Source organism: Musca autumnalis, unplaced genomic scaffold, assembly GCF_047663935.1.
Source record: "Musca autumnalis isolate F117 unplaced genomic scaffold, ASM4766393v1 scaffold_4, whole genome shotgun sequence".
NCBI lineage: Eukaryota > Metazoa > Arthropoda > Insecta > Diptera > Muscidae > Musca > Musca autumnalis.
This window is the reverse complement of record NW_027411977.1, coordinates 52337752-52363006: the sequence shown is the minus strand read 5'-3', so window position 1 is coordinate 52363006 and position 25255 is coordinate 52337752. Positions and strand designations below refer to the sequence as shown.

Genomic DNA, 25255 nt, shown 5'->3' with positions numbered 1-25255 from the left:
TAAACAATTTCAAGTACTTTTATTCGTACTTTTTTTTTTTAAAACAAAATTAAGAACTAAAACATTTCGAATTAATTTGTTTAATATACATTTCCAAGAATAGTGCAAGTTAATTATGGCAAAGCCATTTGTATATGAAATTAAAATATAGTACATATGTACATGCACTCGTGTGCTCACATTATTAATGAACCTTGTCGGGTAGAACTAACGTTTATTGCCACGTTTAATTAAAGTACTTGAAACAAATTCGTTTTTTTTTTGTTTTTGGTTTTGTTTTATGATGTTACTATTTGATGTACTTTTAACATTAAGTATGTTTTTCACTAATTAAAAAGCACTTATAACTTTTCGCACATACATGTGTATTTAAGTATGTATACGAGTATATGTATTTAGCTCTCTCATATATGTATGCATTTTACAAAACGACCAACAACACACAATTACATTAAAATGCCATATGCAAATTTATGTTTGTTGGTTTATGGTGGGTATATGTTTATGCTAAACTTCGCATAAAATACATACATACGGCATATATGTATGTGCAAAAGTTTGCAATAATAAAAAGTGCTTCTACATTTTTTTACACATAGACATTCTGTTAACGAGGGAAACAAAAACAACTAAGTTTAGGTAGTTGAAATTCATTAAAACATTCAGACAAAAGAAATTTTCACCTCTTTTTGTGATGCAAAATTCAAAAAAAAAAAAAATACAGTGTGTGAAATAAGTATAAAACTGTCTTGGCTCGACTGTCACGGAAAACACAGTAAATTTTATAACCTTAGACCTTAGAATAACGAGGATATATATTAACCAAAATGTTTTTCATGGAAATAACCGGTGTGGATCCAAAGTGTGTTTGAAAATCAGTTTTAGACAATTTGTTGTTGATGTATCCCTGTCCTGTCCCCCGTCTGTCTGACTGCTGCGCGCGTTATTTCTTGTATTGCTTATCAACCGATTTTATTAAAACGTTGATCCTCGTAATTTTGTGTGTAAACTTAGATAAAATTCGAATAAAAATTTTTACAAAATTTTTATATTTATTTATTATATTTGTGATGGAAATCTTAAAAAAAAAACTTAAATGGTGGCTACGCTTATATGGGAGCTGTACAAAAACCTGAACCTATACTGTCTGATGTTTTGCAAGGGATGTTTCGTACCTGTATAAATGTCTTTTACCCTTACCGAATAATAAATACCACATTTCAGTTATTCCGTTTGAATAATTTGGCTAAAACTTTCAAAACACCGAAAATCGGAGGGTACCGTTCTATGGGGGCTATATGAAGACGTGGAGCCAAAATCTTGGAAATACCGAAAATTTAAAGGGACAGGAGGGCTATATGAAGACGTAGATCAATACCGAATAATTTCATGTGGAAAGCCTTACAACCCCAACGAAAATTAAATACCAAATTTCAGGCATTTCTGCGGGATATTGAGGACATAACCTTCAAACTCCGGAGGCACTGGCCTATAGGGGCTATATGAAGGCGCGGACCTATACCGACCTATACCTATACCGACTAAATGAAGGCATAGACCTATAACGACCAATTGCATGTGGAAAAATTTACATCCCCAACGAAGACTAATTACCGAATTTCAGCCATGTCGGTGGGATATTGAGGCCACAACCTGCAAAATATCGAAAACCGGGAGGTACTGTTCTATGGAGGCTATATGAAGTCGTGGACCTATACCGAGAAATTTCAGGTGGGGAATTTTATAGTACCAAAGAAGGTTAAATATCACATTTCAGGGATTTCGGTGGGATATTGAGGCCATAACCTTAAAAATACCGAAAATCGAGAGTTATTATTCTATGGGGGCTATATGACTACGTAATAGACCTATACCCACCAATTTCAGGTGGAAACTTTTATATCCCCAACGAAGACTAAATACTAAATTTAAGCCATATCGGTGGGATACTGAGACCACAACCTTCAAAATACCGAAAATCAGGGGCACTGTTCTATGGGGGCTATATGAAGGCCGTTCCGACAAATTTCAGGTAGAAAGTTTAACACCACCAACGAAGGCTAACTACCAACACGGTACTCTTGAAGCAAATTTAAATGGAAAGTGATTGCACATGGGAATCGCCGGAGCCCTTTTTAATGTATCGCGATTTAAGTTGACATTTTTAGGGGTTGTTTAGATTTTCACGATTTTGCTTGGAAACCACAATTCTTATCAAAATAGGACTAAAGAAAATGTTGTAGGTATGAAAATTCTCTACAAGATTGATCTTTACGGTATTTTGTAGGTTTTACCATTTTTGAGATATAGAAGTTCAAACTGGGACAATGCACTGACTATATCGCCCCTTATAAAACAATGTCACGAAGGGTGCGCCTGAACTAACTTTTAATGAAAATCGCTTACACAGGGGAAGTTTTTGTGAATTGTAAAACAGCAATGTTCATAGATGAGAAAAATCCAAAACCAAGAAAAAGTCGCTGTAGGGATTTTTAAATAAAACGCGGTCAAAATTTAGGTGTTTTTTAGGTGATTTTTAGGTTTTCACGATTATGCTTGGAAACCGAAAGTCCAATCGAAATGGAGCTTAAGAAAATGTTCTCTAGAGGATTGACGTTTATGATTTGTTCCCAGGCTGTACAATTTTTGAGATAAAGAAGCTCAGTTTACATTTTTAGGTTTTTTGTTAGGGTTTCGCGATTTTGCTTGAATACGGCAAGTCTTATCGATATGGGACCTGAGAAAATCTTAAAGCTGTGAGAATTCTCTACAAGACTGGCTTAAGTAACTTGTCCTATGTTGTACCATTTTTTAGATATGTATATAAGTTTAAGTTGGGACATTGTTTTATAAGGGGCGATACAGACTTGAATGGAATTTGAATTGTCCCAATTTGAACTTCTATATCTCAAAAACGGTAAAACCAACGAGAATACCATAAAGATCACTCTTGTAGAGAATTTTCATAGCTACAACATTTTCTTTAGTCCCATTTTGATAGGGCATGCGGTTTCTAAGCAAAATCGCGAAAACCTAAAAAAACTCTTAAAACTGCCAACTTAAATCGCGATTTATTTAAAAAGCGCTCCTGCGATTTTTTTGTTTTTGGATTTTTCTCATCTATGAACATTGTAGTTTCAGAATCCGCAAAAACTTTCCAGGTGCAAGAACCTTCCATTTAAATTTGCTTCAAAAGCACCGTGCCAAATTTCAGGCTTTTCTGTGGGATATTGACATAACCTTCAAAATGCAGAAAATCCGGAAGTACTGTTCAATGGGGGCTATATCAAAACATGGACCGAGTACTAGTAAGAGTACTAGTAACTTTTGTACCAAATTACAATGATCTATCTTAAAAATAGCGAGCTGTACCTTGATTTCAACGGACGGACTTAGAATTTTATGCTGATCAAGAGTATATTTGTACTTTATAGGGTCTCCGACGAATATTTCAATATTGAATGGGTTTAGCAGCGACCCCGGTCCTTCAGCTAAAATCACTTGTGTTTGCCTCGCTAGCTGGCTTTCTCCGAGTACAGCGTTCATCTAGAGGCTCCCGTTTGTACCTTTAAACCGCTCTCGAGATCATAAAGACCTCCCCTGACATGCTTGGGTGGGAGTAGCCTGTCTACAAGATTGTGATAACACCCAATGTGGTCAACTGGAGCCATGAGGAGGTACCCTGTTGCAATCCTCAGGCCGGCATTCTGACAGGTCTGAATATTCTTACACGGCGTAGCGCTAACAGCTTAGCATTGTTGATAATACCGAAGAACTTTGATAGATCAAGCGTCATCTTGACGCGGTTCGATCTCTCGGGTCTGTTTTGGTTTACTCATTGACTGATATGTGTAGATATGTAATGATCTTACGCTACTGGCAATAGAAGGGAAATCGGCTGGTGCTCTTACCTGACTTCAGTAGGGGAATCTTCCTGTCAACTTATGTTGGCATCTAGTACAATATGGGTGGCCAACATTAATTTGAGGGCACTTGTCAAATACTCAACTTCGGGTTCATCCAGTTTTTTCAGCATTACCATTGAGATTTCGTGTGGATCCAATGCTTCGAATTGTTACGAGTTTCAGATGATATCTTGAACATTGCTCACCGTAAATTGTGGTGGTACATATCCGGTTGAGAGGTCTCTTATACGCCGTGGCACATTTCTCTTCGAACTATTACTCAAGGGTTGGTCTATAGATTTCTAGTTAAAATAAGACAACCTCATCTTTGGATCTGTCATGGCGTTGAAAGTTGCAGTCGTTGTATCGTCCTCCTTTACTAGCATCCTTCTTACCGGATTTAATCCGGTCCCAATGTTGCATTGCTTCAGGTTGTCTAGCCAATTTTTCCGCTTATGCACTCCTACTAGCCTGTTGATTTAGCGAGTAAGTTCCCTAACTCATGAGTCTTCCGAGTTCCTACGACGAAGTTCATAATGTCCAGCTGTTAGTCCTGCCCGCTAAAGGCGGTTCCAGCTGTAATGATGTCCCGGTAAATTCTCTCAGCAATCCGAGGATCTGAAAGAATGGGCAGCTTTCTGAAATGGTGATTGGTAAATTATCTGAAGCCTTACCAATCAGCTTTCCCATGCTAAAGAAATGTACGGCGGTCAGAGGCTATGAAGTCGGGTAGTCTCTCAAAGGGTACGATCATAGGTAGGTGGTGGGATACCACAATGTTTATTTATGGCGAGCTGTGGCAATCTCCTCGTATACTCGTAGGAGCGTATCTCCATCGAATTTTGCTTAGCCTGTGCTGCACACCTGTGATCATTGCCTAGGACGGAATGTCAAAGTTCATGGTGATCATTGAAGTCCCCTAGCACCAGTCGGTTATTGTCCTCAGGCATATAACGCATGGCACAACTATATGTCGAAACCGTATGTAGACATTAAGCGCCTCTACCACCGCTGGCCTCATACATTTCTTATGTGAGCCGCAAGAGCCAAGCTGAAGGGAAATGGGTTTGTATTGTAGCTCCTCCTCCGCGTCTTTGGATCAAGTATGACTTTTTGTAAGCAAAATTTTCACAAATTGTATGCCCCTGAGAAAAAGCACTTTTCTCCTCCCTTCATTTCTTCCGATTTCCTTCCGACTGTGTACTACATGTTGCTGCTGGTTGTAGAGCAGTTCTGCATGCCACATTATTCTCTTCGGTAGCTTCACTATACTCCCATAAGTTCTTTGATACCTCTGATACCCAAGCACGGATTTTGCGACTGTTTTCGGAACGGGGAGTGATTTTATTTTCTAATTTCGTAGGTTGTGTGGAATATGCGGCGACTGTCTGCTGTGATTGCAGCTTTTTAATGTACAGTGTTTTGTTGTGTCGGGAACCTATCCTGCAACAAGGTAGTGGTCCTAGCCGATACAACCAAAATATGCCTCATCAAAATAGTGTTTTTAGACCCAAAGTATTTCTGGACCAAATCCGTTTCCGACAACTTGGACTTAATTTAGCAATGCCCGTCCGCCTATCTGTCTGGCTGGAGTGCATTATAACGGATCAACCGATTTGGCCCAAAACTTGACCTTCGTAATATTTTGTCCAAGATTAGATGAAGTTTGAAGAGAGAACATATTAATCGACACCTCTCCCTCAAAATTTCAAAATGTTTCGTTAAAATAATGTGCACAGGGTATTTCTTGAAGGGTGTAACCGACTTTGTCCAAACTTTGCACTACGTAATATTTCCATCGGAAAGACTAGTACCTCCATTCCAGACACATTTTCAAAAATGTTTGGCACAAGCGCAGTTTACTGACTGTTATCGGATCGGCATTCAATTTTTAGCAGCAGGTTGTGCTTGTGGCCTTTTTTCCACCGAAATTTTTTTTCGATGCAATTCCATACTTCCTGAGATAATGTCCCAATTGTTCTAATTAACACAGTCGCCATCAACTCAAACGACTGGCTGTTTAAAGTTCCTTACTTACTTAACTGGCCCACTACAGAACATTTGTTCCATAAGACGAACAAAGAAAAGATGTCCTTTTCTCCCTGTTTTTTGCTTCGCTTTTTGGAATACCGCGTTTTTCGTTCTCGGTTTCCACTTGTTTGCTCCATCGAAGCCTTGAAATTGACCCAATTCTGCGTGTGACCCTTTTAACGGGTTCATTATCGCTCATTCTTATGATATGGCCTAGCCAACACAATCGTATCATCTCGATACGTTTACCTATACTGATGTCGTTGTTTAGCAGATACAGCTCTTGGTTCATACGACGTCGATATTCTCCGTCAACACAGATTGGTCCGTAGATTTTTCAAAGAATTTTTCTCTCAAACACACCAAGAACTGCCTTGTCTGCTTGCGCAATTACCCAGGTTTTGGAACCATACATCAGCACGGGTAGTATCACTATTGTAAAGCGTTATTTTTGTTTGACGAGATATGGCTTTGTTTTTTGTTTTTAAACTGCTTACCTAAGCCAAAGTAGCAACTGCTGGCCAATACAATTCTTCTTTATACCCTAAGCCTTTAGGCTAGAAAGGGTATATTCACTTTGATACCAGCAAAAATGTGTCTCATCAAAATAACGGTTTTAGACCCCAAGCATGTTTGGACGAAATTTGTTTCAGATGAGTTGGAGTCGATTTAGCCATGTCCGTCCGTCATTCTGTCTGTCAGTCTGTCCGTCTGTCTAGCAGGTCGCACGATAACTCTCGAACGGATCAACCGATTCTAACCAAATTTTGGGTATCGTAGTATTTTGTCTAAACTTAGTTAAAATTCGAAGATGGGCAATATCGGTGCATTCGTTCGGGTACCTCCACCACAAAAGTTCAAAATTTGTCTGTAAAATGGTGTGAACGATAACTCTCGAAGAGAGTAATCGGTTTGGTCCCAACTTTGCACATCGTATTATTCCCTCCAGATATACATCGGGTTCGAATATGGACTATATCGGTCCACTGCTTCGGGTACCTCCCACACAAAATTGGATAAAGTGAAGTTTAAGTGCTCCCCTCGGATCGTTTTGAAATGTTTATACCCTCAGCATTTATGCTAACGAGGGTATATACACTTTCATACGGGCAAAATGTGCCTCATCGAAATAATGGTTTTAGACCCCAAGTATGTTTGGACGAAATGTGTTTCAGACAATTTGGAGTCGATTTAGCAATGTCCGTCCGTCTGTCTGCCTGGCTGGCTGGTGCGCACGATAACTCTCGAACGGATGAACCGATTTGGTCCAAAATTTGGCTATCGCAATATTTTGTCCAAACTTAGTTTAAGTTCGAAAATGTTGGGAAAAATTGTGCGCACGATAGCTCTTGAAGGGAGTAACCGATTTGGTCCAAAGTTTGTACATTGTGAAATTTCTACTAAACTTAGATGAGGTTCCAATATGGACTCAATCGGTCCACGCCTTCGGGTACCTCCCATACAAAATTTCGGAAAAGTTCAGTTTAGGACCTGCTCTCGAATCGTTTTGATTTTTGTTGTAGAATCTTGTATTCACGGCCCCCCATACGGCGGTACAAGTTTCATCAGGGGCAATACCCTACTTCCCGAGAAAATAGCCCCAAAGTTGCAAAAAAACCCCTATGACACCGTGTGAGGTGGTTGGAGCGCAAGATAACTCTCGAATGGATCTGCCGATTCGGTCCAAAATCTGGCCTTTGTAATATTTTGTCCAAACTTATTTTATGTTCGAAGATAAGCCATATCGGATCACTCCTTCAGGTACCTTCCCCACAAAAGTTCAAAAATGTTCGGAAAAATTGTGCACGATAACTATTACGACGGTAAATGCTTTTTCAGGGGCAAGTCCAAGCTTCTTGAGAAAACAGCCCCAAAGGTGTCCAAACTTAGTTTCAGTTCGAAGATTGGCAACAACATCCTGTACTTCCCTCCAATATTTAAAAAAATGTCACTAAAATGGTATGCACGATATCCCTTGAACGGTGCAACCAAATTGGTCCAAACGTCGGATCTCCTAATATTTTGTCCAAATTTAGTTAAACTTCTAAAATGGCCGACATTGATCTTCTTCTTATGGTACCTACCCCACAAAAGTTCAACGATTGTGTCGATATGTCCGTAGATGAAAGTTTCAATTCAAATTGGCTGAGGGTATATCTCTGTCGGCAAAACCGACTGATACTTTTTTACTTGTTTTCAGTATCTTGTCCTTCCGGCTCGCTTTATGACGGTACAATTTTTTTCTTGCGCAAGTCCACACTTCCTGAGAGCTCCAAGAAACCCTGACGGCACCAACCAAAATGGCGAATACGCAAGATGATTCCCGCAGGAAGTTTCGGATTGGTGCAGACTTTGCACATCGTATTATTTCATCCAGTCATGTATTAGGTTGGAATATGTACTGCATGGGTCCACTTCTTCGGGTACCTCCCACACAAAATTCGAATTAAATGAAGTTTAAGTTTAAGAGCTCCTCTCGGATCGTTTTGAAATTTTTCCAGTAAGTTTTCCTTGCGGCTCCCTCTACAATTGTACATTTTTTTTCTTGCGCAAGTCCATACTTCCTGAGATATTGGCCTAAAAGCTCTAACAAACCCTGATGGCGCCAACCAAAATGGCAAATTCGCAAGATAATTCTCGCAGGAAGTTTCTGATTGGTGCAGACTTTGCACATCGTATTATTTCATCCAGTCATGTATCAGGTTGGAATATGGACTGCATCGGTCCACTCCTTCGAGTTCCTCCCACACAAAATTCGGATTAAATGAAGTTTAAGAGCTCCTCTCGGATCGTTTTGAAATTTTTCCAGTAAGTTTTCCTTGCGGCTCCCTCTACGACGGTACAATTTGTTTCATGCGCAAGGCCATACTTCCTGAGATATTGGCCTAAAAGCTCCAAGAAATCTTGACTGCACCAACCAAAATGGCAAATCCGCATGATACTTCTCGCAGAGATTTTCTAATTTTGCACAAACTTTGCACATCGTATTATTTCATCCAGTCATGTGTCAGGTTGGAATATGGAATATATCGGTCCACTCCTTCGGATACCTCCCACACAAAATTCGGATAAAGTGAAGTTTAAGAGCTGCACTCGCATCGTTTTGATTCTTTTTTCAGTAGGTTGTTCGACCGGCCTCATTTACAACGGTACATTTTTTCCGAAGTAAGTCAATACTTCCTAAGATAATGGCATAATTATTGTGTTTGTTTTAGTTTTGTGGTTTTTTGGTCAGTGGCTGAGGGTATATCTCCATTAGCACAGCTGACTGACACTTTCTTGCTTGTTTTATTTCACAACTGATGTTATTTGTTGTGCTTACGGCGGTGCCGAGGTAGACTAAGTCTTTTACTATCTCAAAATTATAGGCACCAATTTCAACAGTTGGTCCACCAGACCCACTTTTGCAGATTCTCCTTCGACCTTCATAAAGGTATCTGTTACTAATTTTACTGATCTTCCCATGATGTCTATATCATCAGCATAAGCAAGTAACATGAGGCTATTGGTGTAGATTGTGACATTTCTTTTAACGTTAGCCTCTCGTACAACCTTTTCCAGAAAGAATGTTGAAGAAATGACACCAAATGTTGTCTCATTGTCTGAAACCTCTTTTGGTACAAAATTGTTCGGAGAGGTTCTTTCCTATTTTAACTGCACGGTGCTCTTGAAACAACGTTTAATGGAAGTTTTTGAGGATGCTAAAACTACAATGTTCATAGATGAGAAAAATAAAAAAACAAAAATCGCCGGAGCGCTTTTTAATAAAGCGCGATTAAAGTTGACATTTTTAAGGATTTTGTAGGTTTTCACGATTTTCTTGAAAACCACAAGTCCTACCGAAATGAGACAAAAGAAAGTGTTGTGTTGTGAAAACCTAAAAAATCCCTAAAAATGTCAACTTGAATCGCGATTTATTTAAAAAGCGCTCTAGCGATTTTTTTATTTTTTGATTTTTCTCATCTATGAACATTGTAGTTTCAGAATCCGCAAAGCACCTTTCATTTAAAATTGTTCAAGAGCACCGTGACTGAGAATCAAGTGTCTGTTAAAGTCATTTTACAAAGCCCAATGAGTTTTGCGGGAATACCAAATTCAGACATGGCTTGGCTTATTTCCAAACAGCAAGTTCGCTATATAGACCCTTATAGGGCAACACATTTAGGACCAACCCCCAAAAAAATCATAATTATCGCTTAAACACAGTTTAAGGACTGTTCGAGGATTCCTTTGAAATGTTCATTGAAGGTAGTCCTTGTGGTTCTGATAACAAGGACATAATATTCGTGGGCAAGTTCATGCTTTTGTGATTAAATACAGTTTAAGGCCATGAAGCTGAGGCTAAAGCGGGCTGCTACTTTTGCTTACTTGGTGAACAAAAATTAGTTTCAGTGAATTGGGGAGTTATGTTTACCTTCTTAAATTATGGGTTTACTTGAAGAACGTATTTACAAAGAATTCTTCGAGCTGTCAGCCAAGCAAGGTATCATACTTATTTTGCACACTGTATATTATTATTCACATTAAATTAAAAAACACACAAACACATTAATATTATTAAAAAGACTGCAGGATATGAAATCTTTAAAAACTGTTAAAATAACACTCACACACACATCCACACAACTCCCATTAACACTATTAAATTGATTAAAATTAAGTTTCCGATTTAAAATGAAGGATATGAATTCACTAAAACAAGAACTATTTCTTTTTTTTTCTCTTGTTCTTTCTTTCTTTTTTGCTCTCTACCTATTCTACCTTATGAAATCAAAATCAAACACACACTCACATGCGTATTGTGTATTGCTATGTCCTTTCATTTGAATGTGTGCGTGTGCTTTGTGCAAAATGGAAAACAAACAAAACGATAAAAAAATAAAAAAAAACATGAATTTAACATTTTCTGCGTCACGTTGTTTCTTGGCAACTACATGTGAACCAACTTTATGTCTGCTACTACTACCATCAACTAATGCTATACCATCACCACCACTACTACTACTACGATAATCACACTATACATGCACACAACATAACTGCATCCGTAACAACATGGTGCACACACATACACCTACACTTTTTTTTTAAATTAAAACATGTTTTCCTTTAATGTAAAACTAAAACGAAAAACAACAAATGCTTTTTTTGTGACGTTCGTCTCTCTCTCTCGCTCTGTGTACAATTGTGTTAACATCACTAACATTAACAACCACAACTACTACCAACACCACCCACCACCACCGCCATCTACTACCACATTGCAAATAAAACTAAAAAATGTGTGCGGCCAATTTAAATGAATAAATAATTCAAAACGAAAAAAAATGTTTTTATTAAACATTTAACCTTTAACGATTGAAAACACAATATTTTTGTTATTTTTTATTTTATTTGTTTTTCTACTCCCCCTCACATCCTGAAAACAACAACAATGAACAACATTAAATCAACACAACACCCAAAATATCCGAAAACAAACCAAACAACTGCTTTTGACAAACGAAACTCAATCAACACCAACACATACCCGCACACCCACACACACATTGTTGCAAAACTTATTCTCAACTACAGCAACAAGAACAGGATCCCACAAATTTGTACATAGCAAATTTGCCACCCAGCTTCAAAGAAACCGATCTGGAGGGCATGCTTTCGAAATATGGACAGGTGGTGTCGACAAGGATTTTACGCGATGCTCAAATGAACTCAAAGGGTAACTAGAGGATGTTTTCTTTATTTTCTTCGAAATTGTTTTCCTTACTCTCGTAATAATTATTCCAAACTTTCTTTACCTTCTACTCCTCCAGGTGTTGGCTTTGCTCGCATGGAAAGCCGCGAAAAATGTGAACAAATCATTGCCATATTTAATGGTACAACTATTCCCGGTGCCAAAGATCCACTACTAGTTAAATTTGCCGATGGCGGACCCAAAAAGAAGAATCTCTTCAAAGCTCCCGATCAAACTGGACGAACGTGGCGTGATGTCTCAGCTGAGGGCATACCGGTGGCCTATGATCCAAATGCCATGCAACAGAATGGTGTCAGTGTCAATATGGGCACGCCAATCGGGGTGCCATATTCACGTTTCGGTGCCCCACAAGTGGGTGGTTATCCAATGGCTGGTTCACAATGGATTCCCAGTTATATGATGACACAACCGATCACTCAGGTAGATGATCAGGTGAGTAAGGGAAGAATTGTTTAATTATAAATGAAATCAAGTATGAACGGCGTTAAGTTTCTTATATACCCTCCACCACGAAGTGTATTAAAGTAAGATGGAACAATTAGTTTCCTTTGGTTTATGAAAGGAAAGGAGCAGAATATCTTAACTGATAATAAATACTCCCTTTAGAAGAATCAGCATGTGACGACATTGTTATTCTTTCCCAAACATGGACCAATACTTGCAAATTTCCGAATTGAACTTCTGTATCTGGTGGCTACGCTTATATGGGGGCTATACAAGTACCCAATTATGACATTCACACTGCATCTACGTGCTACCTGCGCGACTGCATCAGTGTGAATGCTACGCTCGTTTTCGTCCACACCCTTTGTCTATGTTATGTTTATTTGCAAACTGACTTAACCACCCCTAATATTTGTTTACTAAAGTAGTTCAAGTGTTAACCGTTAAGTTCACGGACCGATCGACTCAAGGCCACGATCGGTCTGGTAATAGGTGATACCTATCATCACTGGTAATAGGTGACACCTATCATCACGGTTACCTCTACCAATAAATGCCTGAACTATATTTGTTTAATGGGTAATAGGTACCGACTGCTTTTCCTATAAATGGACCGGAGGAAATCGAAAGGGGTTCAGTCGGTGTTCAAAGAAAGTCAAGTCAACTAGTGCGCGAATTTAATCGAGTGGAAGTAAACAATCGCAGATAACCAGGTGAGTTAGAGTGGTGACTTCTTGCCCAGATTCCTTGAAGTGTTCGCAACTCTTGGAATTCCTTTACGTACTCTTGCCCACATTCCTTGAAGTGTTCGCAACTCTTGGAATTCCTTTACGTACTCTTGCCCATATTCCTTAAGTGTTCGCAACTCTTGGAACTCCTTCGCGTACTCTTGCCCAGATTGCTTGAAGTGTTCGTAACTCTTGGAACCCCTTCGCGTACTTTTGCCCAGATTCCTTGAAGTGTTCGCAACTCTTGGAATTCCTTTACGTACTCTTGCCCATATTCCTTGAAGTGTTCGCAACTCTTGGAATTCCTTTGCGTACTCTTCCCCATATTCCTTGAAGTGTTCGCAACTCTTGGAACATCTTCGCGTACTCTTGCTCAGATTCCTTGAAGTGTTCGCAACTCTTGGAACTCCTTCGCGTACTCTTGTCCAGATTCCTTGAAGTGTTCGCAACTCTTGGAATTCCTTTGCGTACTCTTGCCCATATTCCTTGAAGTGTTTGTAACTCTTGGAACACCCCTTCGCGTATCATTGTCCGGATTCCTTGAGGTATCTGCAATTCCTGAGTCCTCTCTCACGCGTACACTCGTCCAGTTAGGAAAACATCCAGATCTCTCGCGATGCCTACGGAAACCTTGTTCAGGTCTACCATTTAGCCGACCTTTCCACGGTAACTTATCTGGAAGAGAACCCGGACGGAGGGCGAACTTATCCAGGTCACCCAACAGGCCGGTATAGACGAAGAACTTATCCAGGTCTTCCACACAGCCCATATCCAGAATCTACTCAGGTCTCCCGTCAAGACTGGACTGTCGACGACGAGTGGAGAGGTGAACTTATCCAGGTCACCCCGAACGAGCGACTGGAACTCTACCTTTGTATATACTTAATAATTTATACATGTGTACTCCTTAAAAGAAAAACGAAATAATAAAACACAGTGTTGATTAAAAACCAACAAGAAATCCGTGTTATCACTCTCTCGGTCTTTCCACTTACAAATTTCTGTGGCAGACTCTTGACCCCGCGAGCTATCCCAGCAACCGGAGGGAACTTGTCGTTACAAAACACAGAAAAACAAGTAAAAAAGTATCAGAGGTATACCCTCAGTCTGGGACCACGGACAATACTACCGATAATACTTCTGACGTCTATATAATTCGATGTACAACGTTTGGGCCAAATCGATTTCTCCCTTCGAGGATTATCTTATGTACTTCCCAGTTTACTTGTTGCCGGCAGGCTTTTTTGGAGCATTTGGGTCATTATCTCAAGAAGTAAGGACTTGTCTCTGAAAAAAACATGTACCGTCGTAATGGGCAAAGCGAATACAAGTCGTTACAAAAAAACCAAAGGGATTCGAAGTCCAAATTTTGGACCGATTCGGCTGATCCGTTCAAGTGTTATCGAGCGCTCCACCCACAGCACAGGGTACCATAGGGGTATTTTAAAACTGTCCATCTATTTTCTCAAGGAGTATCCAATATAATTCTTCTTTTTATTTCACAACTGATGTCGTTTGTTGTGTTTACGACGGTGCCAAGGTATACGAAGTCTATTACCACCTCAAAATTATAGGAACCAACTTCAACATTTGGTCCGAGCTTAATCGACGCATTGCGCGTCGACACCATCAACTTGATCTTCTCGCCGTTTACCGCCAGACCCACTTTACCAGATTCTCCTTCGGCCTTCATAAAGGTATCGGTTACTTCTTTTACTGATCGTCCCATGATGTCTACATCATCAGCATAGGCAAGTAACATGTGGCTATTTGTGTAGATTGTGCCACTTCTTTTGACGTTTGTCTCTCGTATAACCTTTTCTAGCAGGATGTTAAAAAGATCACACGAAAGGCTGTCTGCTTCCCTGAAACCTCTTTTGGTACAAAAATCTTCGGAGACTTTCTTTCCTATTTTAACTGAAGATCTTGTGTCAGATAGAGTCATTTTACAAAGCCGAATGAGCTTTGCGGGGATACCGAATTCAGACATGGCTTGGAATACCTTTGAACGTAGCGGGCTGTCGATGGCTGCTTTATAATCGACAAAAAGGTGGTAGGTGTCGATCTGCATCTCTTGGGTCTTCTCCAGGATTTGTCGCAGGGTAAATATCTGGTCAATGGTGGACTTGCCAGGTCAAAAGCTGCATTGGTATGGTCCAATTATTTCGTTGACCATGGGCTTTAGTCGTTCGCACAATACCCCTGACACTATCTTGTAGGCGATAGTTGGACCATATGCCCCTATAGTTAGACCATAAAGTCTTATCTCCTTTCTTATGGACGGGACACAGTATGTTCAGGTTCCAATCGTCGGGTACGCGTTCTTCCTGCCAGATGGAGCTAACTGGCTGATACATACACTTTATCAGCGTGTCGCCTCCGGTTTTTAACAGATCGGCTGGTAGGTCATTGGCTCCTGCAGCCTTATTATTCTTCAGCAGGTTTATTGCTGGGATTGGATCTGTGGTATCTTCGTCGACTTCGCTACTATTGGATACCAACAGTTTGGAAAAATGCTGTTTCCATATCCTTAGCACACTATATTTATCAGTTATCAAATTACTTTGCTGGTCTCTACAGGAGGATGTGCCAGTGTCAAATCCATCAGTTTGATGTTTCACTCTTTGGTAAAATTTTCGGACTTCATTCTGTCTCCTGTACATCTCGATTTGTGCACACTCCCACTTTTCCATCTCTCTCCTTTTCCTGCGGAAAAGACGTGTCTCCTCTCTCCTTTTCTCCCGATACCTCTCTCGTGCTCCACGCGTTGCTACTGATTGTAAAGTAGCCCTATATGGCGCATTTTTCTCTTCGGTAGCAGCACGACAATCCTGGTCATGTCATAGATTCCTTGGTGAAGGTATCTGGTATCCAAGTACTGAATGTGCGGCTGTTTGCATGGAGTGGGCAATGTTTTGCCATTATCCTGATATGTTATCGGGACGAGGAGTGCTTTCATTAAGCAATTGGGCCAGTTGAGTGGAATATGCTGGCTATCTGTTGTGATTGCAGCTTACCAATGACCAACTTCCGTGTTGTGTCTGTTCGCACTTTGTTTGCTACGTTTAATCTGGTACGTACCTTTGCTGCAACAAGGTAGTGGTCCGAGTCTCTGTTTGCACCTCGGAACGATCGTACATCCAACACGCTTGATGCATGTCTTCCATCTATCACAACGTGATCAATTTGATTTCTTGTTCTTTGATCTGGCGACAGCCAGGTGCTTTTTTTAATATCGAGATGCTTAAACCTGGTACTGCTAACCACCATGTTTTTTGCAGCTGCAAAGTTTATCAGTCTCATACCATTGTCAGATGTTTCGCTGTGGCCCGAATGTTGGGCCAAAGATATTCTTCTTTCCAATTTTGGCATTAAAATCGCCTAGTATATTTGTAATGTCATGGGCATGGCAACGGTCATAAGTTTCTTCTAAGCGCTCGTAAAATATATCTTTGTCTGTTCGTCTTTTCTTCAGTGGAAGCATGAGCGCAAATAAAGCTGATGTTGAAAAATTTTGCTTTTAATCGAATTGCAGCGAGTCTTTCATTCACTGGTGTGAAGCTGGAGACAAGATGTTTTAACCTCCGACCAATTAAAAATCCGCAACCAAACCCATGCTTTGTGTCATGGCAGCTATAATACAGTGCGTCAACTTTAGGTGTTGTTGTGACGCCTTTCCAAATCCATCGTATTTCCTGTATGGCAATAGTGTCGGCCTTGTACTTTTCAAGTACATCTGCCAATGCTCTATAAAGAGTGCGAACATTCCAGATGCAGATTCGCAGATCATGGTCCTTAAAACGTTTGCGGGATTCGTCAACTTTAGATGGATTTGTTTTTCTTTATACCCTCAGCATTTATGCTAACGAGGGTATATAGACTTTCATACGGGCAAAATGTGCCTCATCGAAATAATGGTTTTATACCCCAAGTATGTTTGGACGAAATGTGTTTCAGACAATTTGGAGTTGATTTAGCCATGTCCGTCCGTCTGTCTGGCTGGAGCGCACGATAACTCTCGAACGGATCAACCGATTCGGTCCAAAATTTGGCTTTCGTAATATTTTGTCCAAACTTAGTGTAAGTTCGGAGATAGGTTATATCGGTCCACTCCTTCCGGTACCTCCCCCACAAAACTTTGGAAATGTTCGGAAAATTTGTGCGCACGATAACTCTTGAAGGGAGCAACCGATTTGGTCCCTACTTTTCACATCGTGAAATTTCTACTAGACTTAGATGAGGTTCCAATATGGAGCCAATCCATCCACTCCTTCGGGTACCTCTCACACAAAATTTTGGAAAAGTTCACTTTAGGACCTGCTCTTGAATCGCTTTGTACAACTTTCATCAGGGGCAAGCCCATAATTTCTGAGCAAATAGCCTAAATGGTGCAAAAAAAACCCTACAACACCGTATGTAGTGGTTGGGGCTTAAGCTAACTCTCGAACGATCTGCCGACTCCGTCCAAAATTTGGCCTTCGTAATATTTTGTCCAAACCAAGTTCAGCCCTATCGGTCCACTCCTTCAGGTACCTCCCCCCAAAAGTGTTCAAAAATATTCGGAAAAATTGTGCGCATGATAACTCTTGATGGTAGTGACCGATTTGGTCCATACCTTACACATCCCAATATATCTACCAAATATATATATCAGATTCGAATATGGACTATATTTGTCCACTCCTTCGGGTACCTCTCACACAAAATTTTGGATAAGTTCACTTTAAGACCTGGGTGCCACCGTGGTGCAATGGTATGCTCACCCGCCTTGCACGCAGAAGGTCAGTGGTTCGATTCCCCGGCCAGGCAACATCAAACATTTTTTAACGGTGGCAAAATATCCCTCAGTAATGTTGACGACATTTCCTGAGTATATTAGCCTTGAAAAACTTCTCTACAAGTGGTGTTTTAAGGCACGCCGTTCGGACTCGGCGATAAACAGTAGGTCCCATATCATTGAGCTAATATGAATCGGGGTGCACTCATTGATATGAGAGAAGTCTCTCCCTTGTCGCGTATGGGATGTTGTGGAACAATGTTGTTGTTTTTGTTCACTTTAAGACCTTCTCTGGAATCGCTTTGATTTTTGTTGAAGCAACTTTCATTCGCTGCCTTAATTACGACGGTAAAAGGTTTTTCAGGGGCAAGTCCATATTTCTTGAGAAAACAGCCCGAAAAGTGTAAAAACCCTCTATGGCACCATGTAGTGGCTGCAGAGCACGACAACTCTCGAACCAAATACTGAGTTGATCCACACTTTTCATATCATAATATTTCTTCGAATATTACAAGAATTTCGAAGGAGGTGTTTGTAGATCCACTCCTCCCGGTACCTCCCCCACAAAAATTCGAAAATATTAGCTAAAATAGTAGGCGTGATATCTCATAAACAAAGCAACCCCGTTAAGGGTCTGTGCGAGGATCCCTTGAAAATTTTAACCTATTGGTCCGATTTACAGCGATATCATGTTTTTCGTAGGCAAGTACATGCTTCCTGATATAATGGTCCAAAACCTGTGAATGATATGGTGACCAACTGAAACGACAGGTGGTCGCGATATCTTTCGAGGGGAATGGTACCAAAAATAATACCTACTTTCAAAATGGAATATGTCGGTCCACTCCTTTTGACACCTTCCCCGCAGAACTTTTTGAGATTCTATCCAAATCCATAATTTTGTCGGTTCATGCGCCCATAATTTTCAAAACCCTAAGTTAACGTTTTTTTGGGGAAAAATGTGTTTCAATTCACACAGGCTGAGAGTATATCTCTGTCGGCAAAGTCGACTGATCCTTTTTTACTTAACTAACCCGACGCCCAAACCCAAGTTTTTAACATTCTTATGGGTGAACGCGCGGCACATTTTAGCTCACTACCTTTAACGGATGTTAAAATCAGCTACCCCAGATGACACCACGAGGAGGTCAGTGTCCACTTGAAATGAGAGAGGAACCAAGATAAATCCTGAACTTTGCCATATTAAAGCCAGTCAGGACCGTTCCTTGGTATCTTTCATCCCCTACGTCACCCATGAGGTGACGTGAGGCATCATTATCCTGCTTATATGTTTACCCACTGCTGGAAATTACAATAACTTCTAGTTGGTGATTCGAACCTCTTTTAAGATTAGTTAATTGCTTAAAACCAAAATTACTTGATATTTTTATCTTTGTTTCTGAATTTGTGGATTTGAGCTTTACAGCTTTCCACATATGCTCAAATATACACAATTCAGTTGTCATTTGTCCATATGTTTAATTTATTCTGTAATTAATGTGTACATAATTACAATAAATGATTTATGAATATTTAAGTTAATTACTTACTCATTGTTGTTGTTCTTCTTCTTCTCGTTTATTTATGAACATTGGTGGAAACCGCAACACACACACTCATACAAATCCCGCATCTATAAACAGTATATGCAAATGGCCGCTGCTCCACAGTTAGGTGTTGCTTCCTATAAACCAGATGCTGTCAATCAAGTGCAACCACGTGGCATATCGATGATGGTTAGCGGCGATACAGGCGTACCATATGGTACAATGATGCCCCAATTGGCCACATTGCAAATTGGCAATTCGGTAAGTAAATATGTATATACATACATATATATGAATGTAAAATTATGGAAACATATGTGTATCTTAATAAGGTTAATTAAACAATCTCTTATACGTATTAACATACATATGTGTATATAAACTATATATAAAATATAAAAATATTTGAATTTCATTTAAATTGAATACCCTAAGTAGTTATTGTTATTCCACAATATTTACATATAAGTGAAAAAATAATAAATTTAATTTTCTCTGTTGTCGTTGTTGTTTAATTAAATCCCTTATTAATATTTTTATTTTTTCTTTTTTTCATTTTTTGATCTGTTTTGATTTATTTGTGTGTGTTCTTTCTTTTTTCCTTGTGTTCTTTTCTTCTTTTAGAATTTCTCTCCATCATTACAGTATATTAGTCCAAGTTATCCATATTATGCACAACCTACAATTATACCAACAATGCAAATGACAGATTCTGAACAGGCTAGCACAGCTGCATCACCCGATGAGGCATATACGCAGTATCCACATCCAGCCGCTCCCAAATAGGTTTTCGCGAGGTGAGTGCGTCAGTCAGTGTGTTTGAATGGATTTGTTTGTTTCAAAAAAAAAAAAAAAACTTAACAACATCATCAACAAATCGAATTTTATAATTTACAAAAATGCATTAAATTTTGTTTATTTCACTGTGCCTCACACATACACTAACAAGTTGTTGTCCACACTTGCCAATCATTCGAACATTATCATAGAAATTTCATTTCATTGGATTGGTGTTTAATTTTTAAGTTGTATATTTGTATTGGTATTATTTTGATGTTGCTTCTTTAGATAGACATTATTTTTCGGTTTTAGTGATATAATTACACACAGTTCTAATATTTTTCTGATAAAACGGAAATATGAGGCGTATCCAAACTGACTGCTTCCATGACCAAAAAAAAAAATCGTACTTATAAGCTAGCATTTATAAAATTTTACAGAAAACATGAAAAATGAAATCATTATTGATTTTGAATTCGCAAATTAAATCCTAAACTAATCAGACTTATTGTGCTTTATAAAAACTTCTTTACCTATTACACTGTGCGACAACAACAATAAATGACAAGGAAAACCGTGTAGATTACGAAAGTAGAGGTAAAAATATGAGACACGTGTATCGGCGTTTTTCAAGTTTAGATCGGAAAGTAACCAAAGTAGGCGGGGTAAATTCCGCCCATTTCTAGTTTTTTTTTTAAATATTCGAGTTAAGATATCTTGGAATCCTTGCATTTTTGGTATAAAGTGTCTTTGGTAACATTACAGAGGAGGATATGAGGAATATTTTTACTAAAAATTTTAACCCTCATGCGGTTCATCAAAGTGGTCTTTTTGGTTCTTTTTCGAAAATCTTTCAAAAACTGCTTTAAAATGTCATCATACCAAAACCAAATATTTTACCAAATTGTTCGTCATAAAATTTTACTATAGGTCTCGGAATACACCAAATCTGTAGATCTTATCTTATTGCCAGGAATCTTTAAAAATGAAAAACACGTTTTAGGGTTAAATTCGGACTTCATCTGAGTTTATGCAAAATTGTCCCTCAAAACATAATTTTAGAGAGAAGACATCAAAGACAAAAATATTTTTCGTCAAATTTCACTATAGGTCAGCAATGAAATGAAATGTATATTTACATTACATATCCTGAAAATATCAGTATCAATTTTACTGAAAAACATAAAAATATTTCTCAATTTTTTGATGAATTTTTTTTCTTCCTTTTTCGAGTTGATACATGAAAGTAATAAAAAACTTGGTTCTAGATGAAAAGTGTCAAAAGAAAAAAAAAAATTCACTATGAGTTTCAGAATAAACCATATATCTAGGTATACTATTTTCGTAAGAAAATTAGATTACAAATGTATATGTTTTGAAAATGAAATTATTTGTTTAAATTTTGGAGCGTTAATTTTACCTAATTCCATACTGGATCAATTCTAACTAAATCCTTCACTTTTTGGGGATAATGTTACAAAAAGAATTTCACTATGGGTCAGCAAAGAAATTAAATGTATATTTATATTATATATCATGGAAATATCAGTATCAATTTTACTGAAAAATGAAAAAATTTCCCAATTTTTTTGATGATTTTTTTTCTTATTTTTTCGAGTTGATACATGAAAGTAATATAAAACATGGTTCTAGATGAAAAGTGTCAAAAGAGGAAAAATTCTACACAAAATTTTACTATGAGTTTCAGAATATACCATATATCTAGGTATACTATTTTCTTAAGAAAATTAGATTACAAATGTATAAGTTTTAGAATGAAATTATTTGTTTTATTTTTGAAGCGTTAATTTTAAATAATTCCATATTGAATCAATTCTAACTAAATCCTTCACTTTTTGGGGATAATGTTAAAAAAAGAATTGTTCGAAATCAAATTTCACTATGAGTCTGTGAATAAAAGAAATCTGTAACCATTACATAAAACCTTTTTAGCAGCCCTTGTTTTTGATATAGGATTTAGGGCCATATTTTTCAATTTTTATCCAGATTGTCATTGTGATTGGACACCATAAATATTTTATTCATGGTTGTTCGTTATGAATTTATACAGAAGATGGTATGCACTCCATTTAAATAGCATATAAAAAACTTGTGGTGTATCTATATTTGAAAAATATAGACAACCCAGATCGGACTTGACAAAATTGCGTATTTTTAGTACTGTGAAAGTACGTGAGAGGTCTACGGCTATGGCTCAGTGGAAATATTGGTGTCTTGTGGGCTCTTACATTCACGATTTGTCGTGGTCCAAAATAATAAATGAAGGGAATAACTCCTGCTTTTTTTGTCATTTACGGAAATAACCTTAGAAATTGACATAAAAGGCTTGTCAATGTGATGATCACTCACGATACAGTTATTTATGCCAATTTCTAGGGTTAATTTTGTAAATGTCACCAAAGCAGGTGTTACTACCATCATTTTATTATTTTGGACACGCCAAAGCGTCAATGTGAGACCCTATATTTTCACTGGAAAAAATTGTAAACTATGACCCTAAACCCTATATCAAAAACAAGGGCTGCTCAGAATGTTTTATGTTATGGTTCAGATTTTTTTTATTCAGAGACTCATAGTGAAATTTGATTTAGAACATTTCTTTCTTTAACAATATCCCCAAAAAGTGAAGGATTTTGTTAGATTTTGATCCAATATGGAATTATGTAAAATTAACAGTGCAAAATTAAAACAAATAATTTCATCCTAAAATGTATAAATATGTAATCTAATTTTTTAAGAAAATATTATACCTAGATATATGGTTTATTCCGAAACTCATAGTGAAATTTTGTGTGGAATTTTTCCTCTTTTGACACTTTTAATCTAGAACCAAGTTTTATATTACTTTCATGTATCAACTCGAAAAGAAGGAAAAAAAAATCATAAAAAAAAATTGAGAAATATTTTCATCCTAAAATGTATAAATTTGTAATCTAATTTTTTTAAGAAAATAGTATACCTAGATATATGGTTTATTCTGAAACTCATAGTGAAATTTTGTGTAGAATTTTTCCTCTTTTGACACTTTTCATCTAGAACCAACTTTTATATTACTTTCATGTATCAAATCGAAAAAGGAAGGATACATTTTTCATCAAAAAAATACGGAAATATGTTCATGTTTTTTTTTCAGCAACATTGATACTGACATTTTCATGATATATAATGTAAATATACATTTCATTTCTTTGGTAACCCATAGTGAAATTTGACTAAGAATATTTTTGTCTTTGATAACTGCCCTCTATAATTATGTCTTGAGGGACAATTTTGAAAAAAACTCAGATGAAGTCCGACTTTAACCCTAAAACGTGTTTTTCATTTTTTAAGATTCTTGGCGATTAAATAAGATTTACAGATTTGGTGTATTTATTCTGTGACCTATAGTAACATTTTATGACGAACAATTTTGTAGAATATTTGGATTTGGTATGATCACATTTTAAAGGAGTTTTTGAAAGATTTTCGTAAAAAGCACCAAGAAGACCCCTTTGGTATACCGCATGAGGGTTAAAATTGTTAACAAAAATATTCCCCATATCCTCCTCTGCAAAGTTGCCAAAAACACTATATACCTAAAATGCAAGGATTTCAAGATATCTTAACTCCAATATTTCGAAAAAAAACTAAAAATGGGCGGAATTTGCCCCAACTACTTTGGTTACTTTCCGATGTAAACATTAAAAATGCCCATACACGTGTCTCATATTTTTAGCTTTACTTTCATAATTAAATCGGGGTTTCCCATCATTTTGAAAAAAAAAATTGAATTTTGTTTCACAGTGTTATTATTGAGGATGAAACCTCACCACTTAAAGACCTAATATGATCTGGTTTGGAAGATATAATCATTAAGGGAATCCCCTAAAAATACATGTTTAGCCCAAGGCAAGTCAGAAAAGGAAAAATATGTCCTGAAACAATACTCCTACGAAATCTGCTAATACAATCCTGGGTGGATCACGGTCAAATATATCAATGGCACAGCAGATTGACTCCATAACAATGCAACATTCTCTTCTGTGTGTCGAGTCGTTTATGACTACTTTGAGATTGTTTATATCCTGACTTTTTGTTTAATTAGTTATTGATACAGCAAACGATAACTCTTTGGAAGAAACCGATTTGATCCAAACTTTGTACGTCGTAATATTTCTTCCAGGCATGAATAATTTTTTATTCTGGGCAATAGCATTTCACTCCTCCGGTCACATTCCACATCATATTTCAAAATGCAAGCGCAAAATTGCATCGTAAGGGTATGTCTCTGATCATGATACGGCCACAATTGTGCCTCATCGAAATAATGGTTTTAGACCCGGTTTGGACGAAAACCGTTTCAGACAATTTGGAGATGATTTAGTCATGTCCGTCCTCCTGTCTGTGTGGTTTGCTGGGGTGCACGGTCATGCCAGTCCTCCTGTATGTGTGGTTTGCTGGGGTGCACGGTCATGCCAGTCCTCCTGTATGTGTGGTTTGCTGGGGTGCACGGTAACTCTCGAACGGATCAATAGATTTGGTTATCGTAATATTTTGTCAAAACTTAGTTTAAGTTCGAACATAGGTCATATCGGCCAACTCTTCCGGTACCTACTCCACAAAATTTAAAAAATGTTCAAAAAAATGGTGCGCAAGATGGCTCTCGATGGGAGTAACCGAATTTGTCATAACATTACATATGCTAATATTACTTCCAGGAATATATCAGGTGTGAGTATGGACTCGTCTCTGTTCTTTTTGACACTCTTTGCAACAAATCCTTCTTGCCCTATTACGATGGCTCATTTTTTTCTGTGGCAAGTCTGAGATAATGGCATAATAATTGTTCCACAGACATCTGAGAAGTGACAAGGGAGACTTTTCTCATATCAATGAGTGCACCCCGATTCATATTAGCTCAATGATATGGGACCTACAGTTTATCGCCGAGTCCGAACGGCCTGTCCTATGACACCACTTGCATAGAAGTTTTACATGGCTGAAATACTCAGGAAATGTCGCCAACATTACTGAGGGGTATTTTGTCACCGTTGAAAAATGGTTGATGTTACCTGGCCGGGGAATCGAACCCACGACCACGGTGGTAACCGAGATAATGGCATAAAAGCCTCAAAAAGCCTGCCGGCACCAACTAAACTTTGGTCCAAACCTTGAACAACGTATTATTTGTTAAAGGCTCGCATATTGGCTACATCGGATCACTCTTTCGGGTACCTCCTACACAAAGTTTTGGAAAGAATGCAGTTTAAGGACTCGTCTAGGATAGT

General features: G+C 38.1%; 1 protein-coding gene across 3 annotated transcripts in view; it reads left to right on the top strand.

The window, feature by feature from the left end:
* The window catches only part of shep (RNA binding motif single stranded interacting protein alan shepard), a 1233958-nt gene that overhangs the window by 1195861 nt on the left and 12842 nt on the right, over positions 1 to 25255 (top strand). For all 3 annotated transcript variants that reach the window (XM_073985862.1, XM_073985863.1, XM_073985864.1), the window contains 4 exons: positions 11514 to 11655; positions 11750 to 12123; positions 19284 to 19448; positions 19812 to 19984. In XM_073985862.1, the coding sequence (XP_073841963.1) occupies positions 11514 to 11655; positions 11750 to 12123; positions 19284 to 19448; positions 19812 to 19973 (843 nt within the window). In that variant the 3' untranslated portion in view covers positions 19974 to 19984. The remainder of the gene's footprint in view (positions 1 to 11513; positions 11656 to 11749; positions 12124 to 19283; positions 19449 to 19811; positions 19985 to 25255) is intronic.